Source organism: Sparus aurata, chromosome 10, assembly GCF_900880675.1.
Source record: "Sparus aurata chromosome 10, fSpaAur1.1, whole genome shotgun sequence".
NCBI classification, from domain to species: Eukaryota; Metazoa; Chordata; class Actinopteri; order Spariformes; family Sparidae; genus Sparus; species Sparus aurata.
Genome location: NC_044196.1, coordinates 16,028,725 through 16,043,878, shown reverse-complemented (window position 1 = coordinate 16,043,878; position 15,154 = coordinate 16,028,725). Strand labels below are relative to the sequence as shown.

At 42.3% G+C, this 15,154-nt stretch overlaps 2 protein-coding genes across 3 annotated transcripts; both read left to right on the top strand.

Annotated features, from left to right (window-relative positions):
• Window positions 1-3,994: 3,994 nt before the first annotated feature.
• LOC115589578 (GTPase IMAP family member 7-like) lies at window positions 3,995-9,960 on the top strand. 2 transcript variants are annotated; one of them, XM_030430556.1, is made up of 3 exons: window positions 4,147-4,165; window positions 6,449-6,612; window positions 8,090-9,960. In XM_030430556.1, the coding sequence occupies exons 2-3, from the start codon at window positions 6,606-6,608 to the stop codon at window positions 8,935-8,937; spliced, it is 855 nt and encodes a 284-aa protein (XP_030286416.1). In that variant the 5' UTR covers window positions 4,147-4,165; window positions 6,449-6,605; the 3' UTR covers window positions 8,938-9,960. The 2 variants fall into 2 exon arrangements, with proteins under 2 accessions (XP_030286414.1, XP_030286416.1); XM_030430554.1 differs by lacking the exon at window positions 6,449-6,612 and having other exon boundaries at window positions 3,995-4,165.
• A 198-nt stretch (window positions 9,961-10,158) lies between these two features.
• On the top strand, window positions 10,159-14,881 carry LOC115589389 (tripartite motif-containing protein 40-like). Its single transcript, XM_030430232.1, has 4 exons — window positions 10,159-10,404; window positions 12,057-12,161; window positions 13,172-13,270; window positions 14,606-14,881. The coding sequence occupies exons 1-4, from the start codon at window positions 10,168-10,170 to the stop codon at window positions 14,879-14,881; spliced, it is 717 nt and encodes a 238-aa protein (XP_030286092.1). The 5' UTR covers window positions 10,159-10,167.
• The last annotated feature ends 273 nt before the right edge of the window (window positions 14,882-15,154 follow it).

Below are 15,154 nucleotides of genomic sequence, written 5' to 3'. Positions count from 1 at the left end.
AGCTGGCCGTGGCTCCCAGGAGCCGACAAAAGGTCTGCCAAAACTGAGACACAAATTGGGGACCCCGGTCGGAGACGATGTCCCTTGGCAGGCCATGGAGCCGAAACACGTGTTGGAGCATTACCTCAGCTGTCTCCTTGGCTGAGGGCAACTTCTGCAGGGGAATAAAGTGAGCCATCTTGGAAAAGCGATCAACAACGGTGAGAATGGCTGTGTTACCTTCTGAAGGAGGAAGTCCAGTAACAAAGTCCACTGAAATGTCCGACCAGGGCCGCTGTGGCACAGGGAGGGGGCGGAGCAGGCCAGCTACGGGGTGGCGAGAGGTCTTGCATTGTGCACACACCGGGCAGGCAGTTACATAGTCTGTGATGTCCCTCTCCATGGCAGGCCACCAAAATCTCTGCCTGGTCACAAAGAGGGTCCGTTTAACTCCTGGATGGCACGAGAGTCGTGAAGCGTGGGCCCAGTGAATGACCTGTGAGCGGAGAGGGTTAGGGACAAATAGCCGATTCGGCGGGCAGCCGGCCGGCGGTGGGTTATTAACATTAGCTCGTAGAACCTGGGCTTCAACTTCCCAGGAGACAGCCCCCACTACGCAGGACAGGGGGAGAATGGTGCTGTCAGACTGACCGTTACTCCTGGCCGAAAACAGACGAGAGAGTGCATCTGGCTTTGTGTTCTTGGAACCTGGACGATAGGACAGAGTGAAATTGAATCGGGTAAAAAAGAGGGCCCACCTTGCTTGACGGGCGTTGAGTCTCTTTGCCTTCTTCAGGTACTCCAGATTCTTGTGATCAGTCCACACAAGGAAAGGGGTCTGTGCTCCCTCCAGCCAGTGCCGCCACTCCTCCAGTGCCACCTTCACCGCCAGTAGTTCTCTGTTGCCCACATCATAGTTCTTCTCAGCAGGGGAAAGCCTTTTAGAGAGAAAAGCACAGGGGTGCAAACGACTGTCTGCTGCAGACCTTTGGGACAGGACTGCTCCTATGCCCACGTCCGAGGCATCCACCTCTACAATAAACTGGCGTTCGTGATCAGGCAGGGTGAGTATGGGAGCAGACGAGAAACTCCTCTTAAGGGTACTGTAAGCAGCGTCGGCACGGGTGTTCCACTGGAAGAGAGTCTTGGGAGAGGTTAAAGCATGTAGAGGTGCAGCAATAGAGCTAAAATTTCTGATAAATTTCCTATAAAAATTAGCAAAGCCCAAAAATCGCTGCACCTCCTTTCTAGAGGTGGGAACCGGCCAGTCAGCCACTGCCCTCACCTTTTCCTGATCCATAGCCACCTTGCTTTGGGAGACCCTAAAGCCGAGGAAGGAGACCGAGTGAACGTGAAATTCACACTTCTCGGCCTTGACATAGAGCTGGTGCTGGAGGAGACGCTGCAGAACCTGGGTGACATGCTGGATATGAGCCTGCTCATCGGGAGAGAAAATCAGGATATCATCCAGATATACAAAAACAAAGTCATTCAAAAAGTCTCTGAGGACGTCATTCACAAGGGCCTGGAACACTCCAGGAGCGTTCATTAAGCCAAAAAGGCATCACAAGATATTCGTAATGCCCGCTGGGGGTGTTAAAGGCAGTCTTCCACTCATCCCCCTCCCTGATTCTGACCAAATGATAGGCGTTGCGGAGATCTAGTTTGGTGAACCACTTGGCTCCCTGCAGGGACTCGAACGCAGATGCGATCAGAGGGAGGGGGTACCTGTTCTTGATGGTGATGTCGTTCAAACCTCTGTAATCAATGCAAGGCCGTAAAGACTTATCCTTTTTGTCCACGAAGAAGAATCCTGCACCGGCAGGGGAGGAGGAAGGACGGATAATTCCAGCAGCGAGGGAGTCATCAATGTACTTCTTCATGGCTAGGGTCTCAGGTCTGGACAGGGAGTATAACCTCCCCTTAGGTGGAGAGGTTCCTGGAAGGAGCTCAATGGCGCAGTCATAAGGGCGATGTGGAGGGAGAGAGAGAGCTCGGGCCTTATTAAACACCTCCTTAAGCTGGTGGTAACAGGAGGGGACCCTAGAGAGGTCAGGGTACTTGGCGTCCTCCGCGGGAGACAGAGCCTTGGGGGCGGGGAAACACTTTCCCCTGCACTCTTTTCCCCAAGATATCACCTGGTTAGTGTTCCAGTCAATGTGTGGGTTGTGTGAGGATAGCCAGGGGTGACCCAAAATTAGGGGGTGCTGAGGAGCCTTGAAAACATGGAAACTAATCCTCTCCGTGTGAGAGTCCGGGAAGGAGAGGAGGAGTGACTGTGTGTGATTGGTGACCTTGCAGATAAGTCTGCCGTCCAGAGCGAAGGCCTCAATGGGTGTCTGGAGCCGATACGTCTTTAGGCTGAGAGAACTAACAAGAGCAAAGTCCATAAAGTTAGCATCAGAGCCAGAGTCAATGAACACAGGGGTTACAATAGTTTGTGAAGGAGAGGTCAGAGTGACTGTGACTGGTAGCTTAGCAGGATTGGAAATAGACAGAGTACTGCTGGTGAGGACCTTTACCTTGCTGGGCGGCGCGGAGCCTCTCCGAGGGCAGGTGGCGATATAATGTCCGCTCAGTCCACAGTAAAGGCACCTCCCCTCCACCATGCGGCGCTGTCGTTCCTCAAGGGAGAGACGGGTGCGCCCCAGCTGCATGGGCTCCTCCGTCGGAGTTGCGTCAGACCTGGGAGGAGATGAGTGGCGCCACGAAGAAAACGGGGACCGTCCACCGGAGTAATGGCGTCCCTGCTGGCGGGGCGGAGAACATGCTGACCTGCTGCGACCCAGCTCTCTTTCAAACAAACGCTTGTCTATCTTGATGGCCAAGGCGATGAGGGCATCAAGGCCGTCAGGCAAATCGAGAGGAGTGAGTTGATCCTTGAGGGGCTCAGATAGGCCTTCGATGAAAGTGTCGAACAGAGCCTCCGGATTCCAGCCGCTCTCTGCTGCGAGGGTCCGAAACTCGATGGCGTAATCGGAGACCCGGCTTCCTCCCTGCCGCAGCCGCACCAGAGCCCGTGCTGCCTCCCGGCCGGGAGTAGTCAGCTGAAAAATCTGGGTAAAAGACTTGGTGAACCGGGCAACAGAGTTGCAGATGGCCGTCTTCCGGCTCCACTCAGCCGTGGCCCAGGCCTCGGCCCGACCCGTCAGGTGAGAAATAATATACGCCACTTTGGCTCGCTCAGAAGGAAAGGCAGCCGCCTGGAGCTCGAAGTGGAGTTCACATTGTGTGAGGAAAGCTGTGCAATCACCTGAGTCCCCGGAGAAAACGGCAGGCTTGGAGAGGTGAAGAGGGATGGGATGAGGTAGAGGAGCGGTGGGTCCCGGAGAAGACGCCTCGGCGCTGCTGGGAGGAGGTGGCGGTGGCGACGGCGTCTTCTGTGCCTGCTCCACAAACATAGCGAACTGTGCTCCCATTGAGCTCATCCATTTCTCCTGCCTGTCAGCGAGCCCCTGCATCTCTCGAGTCAGAGCGGCGATGTGGTCGTCTTGGCTCTGGATCCTCTGTGCATGCGCCTGCAGCACAGAGCCAGCGTCCGCTGGGTCCATCTTGGCCAGTTCGTTCTGTAACGGGAGGCACAGAGACAGGACCCAAAGCGCAGGACGCAGAGCTCAGAGAAGGTGTCTTTAATCAAAAAGGGGTTCGGTACACGGGTTATCAGTCCAGACAGGCAAACAATACAAGAGGGTCAGGCAGAGGCAGCGTCGGAGAAACCAGGCAGAAGTCCAAAAAACCAGAAAGATACAATCACTAGGAGCTCGGAGAAAAAGGCTGGAACGCTAGACAAAACTAAGACGAACTGGCACAGGAGGTGGGGGAGACAGGCTACTTAAGCACACAGGTGAGACAAAGAGACACAGGTGAAGCACATCAGGGCGGGGCAGGTAATCACACAGGAGGGAAGGACACAAGGACGGGAGGTGATGACCTGGAACAGAGACAACAGTGAGAACCAAAATACAATACAAGAAGCACAGGAGAGAAACTGGCAAGGTAAAAGGGGAACACTTAGCTGGGCGACGTGACACTCAGTGCTTCCAAAGACTTGAAATATGCCAGATGCCATTTTGTGCCTTGCTTTTGGCTGTTGGTGTTGTTTTTTTTTACATTTAAAACAAGTCCCCATCTACTTCAGCTGTTACTCCAGAAATGTTTTATCAACTACGAAACTTCAGCCATGAAGGTGAGTAGATAATTGCTGACTTCTGATTTCTGGGTGGGCTTACCCTTTAAAGCTAAAAGTGGTTGTTGGGTTAGATATTCTCTATGACTTTATGCTGTTTCAGTGGGATATGCTACCATTTTTATGTGTGCATTTCACTTTCATTTTTAGTTTCATCACACCATGAACATTTAAGAGGCAAGGAGTGTATAAAATTAAAGACAAGTGAGCTGCGTAATGACAATTGTGAAAGCTTGACTCACTGCTTAAAAGAGACTAAAAGAGAACACTCTTTAATTTGTTTTGTTGCGGCTTTGTGGGAGTACAATACCGAATCAATGGTGTTTAATGACGATGATTGCATCGTTTTTTGCAATAAATCTATTGAGCAGCAACAAAAAAAAAAGCTGATTCAAGCTGGTCACGTCTTTATTTCAGTTGCTTCCTTTTTTCACATTCACATGTAATTTTAAAGTGTAAGACCAACAACACTGTTTTCTTATAGATAAAATCTATTTTAAGACAAAAAATACAATTATTTTATGACTGAAGTAGATGGGGACCAGTTTTTATGTGTAAAAAAATCTACAACTACAAAAAAAAAAGAAAAAAAAAAGAAAAACATGAAATGGTTGCTTAGGTAATCCAAGTCGGAACAAAAGTAGCTCAACCGTGTGTTGATGACTTTAATGACTTTAATAAATTTTGACCGGACGAGCTGTCATTTCTTGGTTGTGTCAAATCCCAATCTACATCAACTGTTTAGGAGAATGCTACAACACTTTTGTAGTGAGGCTTCAGGAATATTTTGGAGACTACAAAACTTCACCAGAGGGTGAGTCAGATAATGACCAAAGTTTTACCTTTAGGTTTAATGTGTGTGTTTAAAAGCAGCCTTGAATCTCAATTCCTAACTGTCATTTTTATTTTGTAAGATTCTTAAAGACAAGAAGAAACTTAGAACCATTCTCACACTTATGAGAAAGAAGTAATCTGGCTACTGGCCAAAGTTTAAACACGAAGGCCTTGATTTCAGTCTGTGCACTTGTACAGTTGGTTCCCAGCAGTGGGGTATTGATGCTGCCAACACAAACAGATAAAACAAATTCCTTTCAGCTTGTTCTGTTTCAGATAAAACACTCCACCTTTAAAAGGTATGAACAGGTGCAGCACCACTTCTATTGTCAATGAATAATTATATGTTGTGTACAGAAAAACTTTTGGCATGACACATATTATTACGAACCCTTCAAAAAAGCAGTGGAGCCAGAAGAGTGGAGTACCCAACTATTGTCGGCTTTTACAGCCTGATCATTCTCACGGTGGAAACACCTGATGCCAATTAAAATAGCATTCTTTTGAAGCTGTACCTTGTAAGCCACAGTCACCACCCTAAACAGCTATTAAGGGTGCTGCCACCACCCTCCCCGCCACGTTCCATCCAAATCAAAGATTCGATTATGAGAAAACAAAGCAAGCAACTGCAGCTCTTGAAGGTGGCCGGTACTGCATATCTAACTAGACTTTTCTTTTACAACCATTTCCATGCAAGTGGGATTAACAAACGGTCACATGATTTCAAGAGAGAGACATTCTTAAGGGATGCATAAATTAACGTGTGCCTTAATTAGAATAAGATAAAATGTGAAATTGCCTGATTCATGCCCACACATGCCGCTTCAATGACAACACCAAAAAAAGGGAAAACATTTATTTTTATTTAATTTTTTCAATCATAATTTAGCTTTTGCTTATAATTCTTTGAATGTGCAGAAGTGTGTCTGTCATTTCCTTTTACTGCACATTTCAATAAAGCTGCAATGCAATGAAGGAATTTACAATGAAATGGTATTTCAAGGGATTAGGAGATGTTTTCTCTTATTAATTTGTGGGTGAAAGTAACCAAAAGGTACAAATGAGATCAGCATAACATACCTTTTTTTATCTCTAAAAAGAAATCCTCTCACTCATTCAGGGTGGTCACATATGCAAGCTAAAAGCACTTCACATCTCATCCATTACAGTGATCTGCATTCTCAAGATTTCCAGTTTTACTTCATTTCATCAGAGTTTTCTAACTAAACTATAGACTGTTCCCTTATTTTGTCCACAGCATTTAGGGTGGATCAACATCCCCCTTAATGATCTGTTTTAAATCTCACTCTTACAAATCTTTTACTTTAATTATTACTTATTTATTTGACCTCATTCCACTCCATTTTTACATGTTGTCAAAAATTCTGTTTATAGAAATAGTGCCTGTGTAAAAAATAAAACGACATTCCTCGCAATGCACGTGAACAGGTGACACTCACGCTGTTGTTTGGGCAAGTTCGGTCAATCAAGTCAAACGGGTAGAAAATGAAAGTGCCGTCCAACCATAGCAACAGAAAAGGTGGAAAGTTATGCGGCGAGGACATCCAGCAGTATTGACGACTACAGTGATTTCTTTTCAGACAGCATGGACGGTAAGTTGAGTCATTTTAGACTTTTAATGCAGCAAAAGTAGCAACTTCACAACTCTAATAGCACTGATAGCTAAATGTGTAGTTGACTTAAAAGATGTTTAACTGTGATGTGTCTTTCAACAAACAATGAAATGCTTTATAAAAAATTAATTAAGAAATTGTAAAGGTTAATAGACAAGACTTGCAATTTCATAATGAACATCCAGATGTTTATAGAACTGCACACTATTTATTAACCATTTACAAAGTATTATGAACATCCATTAAATTTACAATAAACAGTTGCTTGATAAAAAGTTTATAAAGCATTTAATTGTTTGCAAATTATCAACTAAGATTGAGTTATCTATGAATTTAACATTTATCAATGATAGTAACTTAAAAGTGTTACCAAAGTACAATATTTTCCTATGAAATGTAATGAAGTAAAGGTGTAAAGTAGCATGAAATAGATACACTAAAATTACATATCAAGTGTCCCAGATGTGTATATGCGAACATAAAACAGTTCAGCAAAAACACTTAGCCACTGTCATTGGTGTCAACACTGAGTGACTTGCTGTACACTGACTAGATTTACAGGAAATCTGGTTCAGTTCCTCAGAAGGAGTTGACGATCCCTTAACTTTTTTCATCTGGCGCCATCATCAGGCCAAAAACATTACTGGTTTAGTACTTTGGTTTATGAGCAAAGTACTGTAGAACCAAATGGCAATCTCATCAGCATCAATAGTACAATGGAAGTTTTACAATGCCTCAACAAAACCAGCCAAGCAAAAACACAGAAAAAAAGCAATGTAACACGCATTGTTATATGCGTTTCCTTAGGCAAAAGGCTAAACAATTGTCCTTTGGCATGTTTTTCATTCATAATTAACACGTAAAGGCATACAACACAAAAAGATACGACCATGTTTGTTTGATTTCTTTTGTTTACTCCCATGTTCTACTTTGTGTTAGAGTTAATTAGCAACTGTTTGCATGCTACCACACTGTAAGACGGTCACCAAGATAAACATTACACCTGCTAAACATCAGCATGTTAGCATTGCCACTGTGAATAAGTTAGCAAGCTTTGTTGGTTGGTTTGTCAGCAGGATTAAACGAAAACTACTGAACGGATTTCCATGATATTTGGATGGAGAATTGGTCTCGGCCCAGAATAGAGCCTGTTAACTTCTCACATTTTTGCTCACTTTCTATAACATTGCGAGATAGGGTGTTTGTTGACATTCTCGTTAATTTGTTCAGGAAAGAGTTAATGGAGTACAATTTGATGCAGATGCTGGATTTTTTGATTTTATGGTTAAGAGGGGGGCTATAATTTAGTGTGATACAGGGCTTTTGTTTTTATATTATATGCTCGACTGAGTGCCATTCTAGTTTACAGACCAAATAATCTGTTAAATGGAAAAAATAATCACTAGGTTAATCATCAATAAAAAGAAGTTAACAGTGTCGCTGTTCTCTCCTGTAGAGCTGACTTCAAGGAGGATCGTCCTACTGGGAAAAACTGGAGCTGGAAAAAGCAGCCTGGCTAACACCATATTTGGAGAGCAGCTGTTCACTATAAACGATTCTCCCAACTCGGGCACAACCAAATGTCAAGCAAACACCAGGTCTGTCAAAGGAAGAAGCATCACTCTGATCGACACTCCTGGTCTCTTTGACACAGACAGATCTGAGGAGGAGATGAAGCCTGAGATGATGAGGTGTATCACAGAGTGTGCTCCTGGGCCTCATGCTTTTCTCATTGTGCTCAAAGTGGAGAGATTCACAGAGCACGAGCAGGCTGTAATCACCAAAATACGCCAGCATTTCTCCAAAGATGCCCTCAAATACGCAGTGATCGTCTTCACTCATGGTGACCAGCTCCCTGACAGAAAGAAAATTGAGGACTTCGTCAGCCAGAATAAAAATCTGCGTGATCTGGTAGAGAAGTGTGGAGGCCGGTGCCACGTCGTTGACAATAGATACTGGAAGCACAATGAAGAAGACGACTACAGAAGTAACAAGTTCCAGGTCGAGGAGCTGCTAAACACACTGGACAAGATGACTGAGGCAAACCAAGGACTCTGCTACACCAATGAGATGCTGCAAGCAGTGAAAAGAGCAGTGGAGAGAGAGGAGGAGCACGTGAGACAGTCAGCAGGAAACTTGTCACAGGAGGAGGTTGTAAATGAGGCTAAAAAGAGTTTTATTGACAGATTTTTGATCAGATCAGCAGGTGTTGCAACGGGTGCATTGTTAGGCGCTTTGCTTGGTCTGGCAGAGATGGCTAAATCAGATCTGAGAAGTGTTCAGGACCTTGTAGAGTTCTTCTGAAGAGTGACAGTATCAAATGCAGCTTTAGAAAGTGGAGTAAAGGGAGGTCAGACAGGATATACTGCAGCTGAAGGAGCAGAGACGACATTGGAGGCCGTGCAGAAGGCAGCGAGCGCTGTCTGGAGCCAATCTGGGTTTGCAGCAGGTCCAAACACACAATAAAGCATCGACAGTAAACAGAGTGGAGCAGCTGGTTGACTAGGAAACAATGAGCTGCATGTTGAGTATCAGTGGGATTGTTGTTTTTGCAATACAGGGTAAATAATTAGTATATATCTGAGAAACTATTGTAGATGAAATGTAATAACGAGTCAAGACAGTTTGAAGACATTTATCTATTATGAATTCCTACATTATTAGACTCTCATGTGATTACTTTTATTATAAAACGAAAGTGATTAATAATCTCAAACTGTAACTATTTATCTTAAACTTTCAAGATCCTGAATAATGTTTTTGTTTCCATCAGTTGATTCTTTTTCTTGATGAGTTTTGGCTTTTTTTTTCTGCTTGTGTGATCCAACAGCAGCTGTGTGAACTTTCCTTTTAGCCTCTCTTTTCTGTTGCACCACCTGCAAAAAGTTCTGCAGACGACAAATGATTACTTTATGAACTTTGTAATAATTACTGGGAAAGATTAAGGACATTTATTACGATATTTAAATGGATTGAGTATTTTTTTTTTAAACATTTAATGGGGCACTGTGTAGTTTTGGAGGAGAAATCAAATTGTATAATATCAATGACGTAACAATACAAAGTAAAAAAAGAAAGATAATAAGGTCCCTGTGTAAAGGTTGAAAGGTGGCAGGGTCCGACAAATATAAACGTATTTCAGTATTTATTGTGTTGTCAATTCAGTTTATTCAGTCATGAAAACGAAGATAGTTTGTATATTTAGTCTGTTTTGCCGTAAACAAAATCAGTCTGTGATTTCTTCCCTAAAACTACACAGTGCACCTTTAAGAAGAAATGCAGTCCAATACAACAGTCCTGCAATAAACCCTACCTACATAAAGACAATGATGTTCAATTTATTGTGTCGAAACTGTTTTAGAGAGTGTTTGTGTTATTTAACCCAGCAAAGGTTTGTGATTGAATCACTGCCCTCTTTGCCATGCAACTTCATGGAACCAATAAACATTTGTTTGGCTCTTGGCTGACCTGCCACAGGGGGAAGCAGCTTTAGAGAAAACGTAACTAAAAAGTGCTCACTGCACATCCATCAACATGGCAAAGCAGCAGCAAGAGCATGTCATAGACCTGGACCAGAGTCATTTCTGCTGTTCAGTCTGTCTGGACCTGCTGAAGGAGCCGGTCACCATTCCCTGTGGACACACTTACTGCAAAGTGTGTATTGAGGGATGCTGGGACCAGGAGGAGCAGAGAGGAAAGTACAGCTGTCCTCAGTGCAGAGAGGAGTTCAGTCAGAGACCTGTGCTGAGGAAGAACAACATGCTGGCTGAGGTAGGAAGGGTTGTGAGTACGAACCTATGGCTGGAAGGTTGTAGTCCTTTAAAAGCCAAATAGTTGTATAGAGTTTTACTCGAACATCTGTAAATGGATTATTATCTTTCAAATTTAAATATTTGTTTTAGTAAATCTCTTACGAGCACTACAGGAGTTGTTTCGAGCAGTTGGCTGCTGTGTGTGTGTGAAAGTGATGGAATTTGATCGCGTAATGATGTGAAGTCACTGGTGACGGCGATATCCCAGACTCCCTTGCAAATCGTGTCATTTTAAAAGTTGCTGCGTTATGAGGAGAAACTCAACACATTCTGTGAAACGGCTACAACGGATTTTTACTCATTCGTGCCCTCTTGTCAATTCGGCATTAAATACAGTACATTAGGATTTTCTCTTTTCTTGTAAAAAGCGTCACTTTGTCACCTCATCGCTGTGAAAGCCGTTTTTTTCGGGTGCGTCCTGTCTGCTTCCGTATCTGAAAGCGTCATACCTCCTAGCAGCCGTTTGAACGCATTGTTCCAACTTGCAATGAATAAATCACACATTAAATGATACAAGAAATATGTAAATGTTCATTTTTCTATTTATTTACAATTTTGCATACGCTATTTATTTATTCATTTGTATATTTACTACTTACCTTCTCATTTATTCACACATTTCTGTGTATAAATGTTTCTATTTATTTGTACTTTCGGGTTCAAGGCTCTGATTGGTGAACAGTCTAACTAATTTGAAATGTGCAAACATATCCTTATGTAAGGTCTTGATATCCCTATGAATTAGCTACCATCAGCCAATTACAATCCTTGCTTATAAATATGTCCACAGTTCAGCTGTATGGTGGGTTTAATGCCCAAAGGTAAAGAAATTGTTGATGTGATCTAATGTTTCTGTCATCTGTGTGTTAAAGATCAATAAATATATCCATTATGACGATTTGTTGTCACTAATCTAGCTGTAGATCTAACTAAATGTATACATACATAAATAATGACATAATTATATGTTTAAATGAACGAATACATACTGTATATAAAAACAGCGTCTGCTGAGTCTGTAATACTGTTCATTCTCCAATCAGAGCCTTTGACCCGCCCCCTGACTTTTGGATGAAATTGACAGATTTATTCTTTTCTTCGATCTTCGGGATCGAAGTACAAATCGATAAATAAATTTAGAAATAGATCGATAAATGTGTGAATAAATAAGCAACTGTCTGAAAAATGTACAAATAAACAAAAATGTAAATAAATAGATAGAGAAATACATTTAGCGTCTATATGTTTAATGTGCCATTTTAATTTGTGTTTTGTTATTTATAGAAGCAATTAAATAAATAATTACGTATGTATTAAGAATTCAATTCTATGATTATTTCAAAGTTAAATAAACATTTTATTATTTGGTTATATATTTATTTATGTGTTTGTATATTTCAGTTTGGCCTTTTTAACTCTCCATTACGATCCATTGTAAAAAAGATAAATCTAACGCTTCCTATAAAACGAAAGACTGATGAAGAGAGTTGCGAAGCCGTGCTACACCTATACTTTCTATGACTGAATTCTGCTCTCACTCTTTTTTTGTCCTGTATGTCATGAAATCTGCAGTACAATATATCTCACCACCTTCCACTTTGTTACATCTAGGTTGTTGGGAATCTGCAGGCTTCTTGCCCTGCTGCTGTGGATTTAGTGGATTTATGGGAGTTATTCCATGGTGCTGGGCTCTGGGATTTCTACTTTGAGGAAAAGGTAGAAGCAAACACACAGCAGAACCAGTGATCATGAAACTGCAGACATTTATTACCACCTGTGACTGAAATAATAGAATAAGTACTGATTGTATCAACAAAACTGTGTACTGTTATTTCAGAAACAGCTGAGTCTTGCCCAGGTTTTGATCTCTGGCAAGGTGTGCTCATAAAAAAACAAATGAGAAGTTTGCCACAGAGATAATTTTGATGTTTTTAGATGGTATGAACAGAGCTGTAGCCAGACTGCAGTGAAGACTAGCGATTTCATTCAAGTACCAGAAAGTAACATTACAGTACCAGTGTGGAGCAATTTTGTCTGTTTTTTAGTATTTTATTACTCCGTATGATCTTATTTTATGTCAATCCCAATTGTTGAAACAAGCCAAAGCACTCACTCACTGTCTGTAACTGTAGAAGCGTAGAACATACAAAACTAAACTAAGATGTTCCTTTATGATCCCCCTTGGGAGAAATCTACAGGTAACACAACAGTACAGAGGAAAATAGTAGCAGCACAAGAGTAATCTCAAAAAATAGATACAACAATAACAGAATATATGAAGAATAAAATAACTATTTGAATAGAAAATAAAAAAAAACTATTTGAATACAGATAAACATACCACATACAGTTAATGTATGATAAATGTGCAATGTGCAGGGTTCCTGAGATAATAAAAAATTAAAAACACCAGAACAAAAAACAATCAGTCTTTGTGACATGAAGTGTATAGATGAAACAGTGAATAGATGAACCAAAGGTGACACCTGCTGTTCAAATTTGACAGTGCAACACATGACAAAGTTATTGTATATACCAAGCTTTTTTTTATTCCAACCTTAGTTTTAGTTAACCAAAAGTTAACTATTGATCTTTTATACTTAGGACAAATGTGGGAAAAATGCATGTTGCCACATTGTATTTTACTGGAATTCACATTAACTACATTGTGTTTTTACATATCGTGATTAATTTACTGATAACATTCTTTTTTCTTCTCCTCTCAGCTGTGGGGTTATGAAGAGAGGCTCTTGAATGAAAAATCGCCCGGGATCTCCAAAACAGGTAGCTTACAGAAATATCAGGAAAAAAAACTCCTGCACATTGTTCAATTCACTTGCAGTGAATTTTAATTACAATGTTTTTGGTACTCAAACATTCGCAATAACCCGATGAAGGGAGCTGAGTACCAAAAACCTTGTTATTAAAATTCATTGCAAGTGAAGCGAACAGTGTGCAGCAGTTTTTGCCTGATTTTGCTGTGCTGTGAGGAGATGTATTTCCAAATTTCAAGCATCTTGGCCACACTGCCATAAAGCCCAGATCGGTGGAGAGTTGCAGTGATGGCTGACCTTCTGTAAGTTTCTCCCATCTCCACACACGATCTCTGGAGCTCAGCCAAAGTGACCATCGAGTTCTTGGTCACCTTTTTTTTTACCAAGGCCCTTCGCCCCAATTTCTAGGCTTGGTGGCCAGCTCCAGGAAGAGTCCTGCTCCAAACTTCTTCTATTTAAGACTTATGAATGCCACTGTGCTCTTGAGGACCTTCAATGGGAGGCACTTGAGCTACATTTCAAGTGTCAAAGCAAAAGGGTCTGGATACTTACGTCAATGAGATATTTTAGCTTTTCCTTTTTCATACATTTGCATTTCCTAAATTCTGTTTCTGCTTTCTCATCATGGTGTATTGAGTGTAGATTTAAGTGGGAAAAAAAGTTGCAGCATAACAAAAGCAGTGTTGCCAACTTAGCGACTTTGTTGCTATATTTAGCAAGTTTTCAGACAACTCTAGCAACTCTTTTTGAAAAAGTATCGTAACTAGCGACAAATCTAAGAGATTTCAGCCCTCCACGTTCAGACTGTGAATCGCGCATGTGCGAAGCCAGCACTGGCTGATGTAAATGTTAAATATTCTTTGTCTAAATTAAATCACTACACTGACATATGCTCATCTTTTCTACTGCACCCATTACAATTTAATGCACATGGCCAGTTAGGAAAATTAGATGATGGCGTCATTTAGCGACTTCTAGGACCGACAATAGTAACTTTCCTTACTGCAGAGTTGGCAACAGTGAACAAAAGTGGGATGAGAGAGAGGGTGATGACATGCCGCAAAGGTCAAGTCAGACTCGAACTCTGGGCAGCAGCAAGGACACAGCCTCTGTACATGGGGCGCACTCTACTAACATAGCTTGTGGCACCCCGAAAACAGCTTGTTGATCAGTTAAATAATATATAATATAATATATTATATATGACAGCTGCACATCACCTTAAACTCAGCCCTAGTAAAACTGAACTCCTCTTCATTCTCGGCCTTGCCCGGACCTGTCAGTCACTGTAGAGGATGTCACGGTATCGCCTTCGTCGACGGTGAGGAACCTTGGGACCTCCTCCATGATCTCTGGCTTCCTGTTGCGGCCCGCGTCCGATTCAAGACAATGGTGCTGGCCTTCAAGGCCTTCAATGGAACTTCACCCCTCTACCTCCAAACACTTCGCGAGAGCACTTCCCGAATCTACATCAGATGGCCGGCTGGTACCCCCATCGCTGACAGCAAACAAAGCCCGCTCAGCAAAGTCGCAACTCTTCTCTGTTTTGGCACCTCAGTAGTAGAACGAACTCCCGACCAATGTCAGGACAGCGGAATCACTCCATCTTCTGCAAAAGTCCTCAAGACTCATCTGTTCGGACTTCAACTCGACCCCACATAGTATCACTGTTTTCTGTAGTCTACTGTTATTGCAACATTTAACAAATATTTTTGGAAAATGTAAATATTGGTATCCATCAGATTCTAAATTCTTTTAATTTATTTCCCCTTGCATTAACCTGCTGGTCAGCTCTTCAGTCTTGGTGCCACTGATCAGAGCATTCCAATAAAACATCTGAAATCACAAAATCACATGAAAAGAAACTTAAAACAACTGTGCTCTACAAGCAGAGAAGACAACAGCAGGAGCGGATCCACATTATTGTCATGTGGG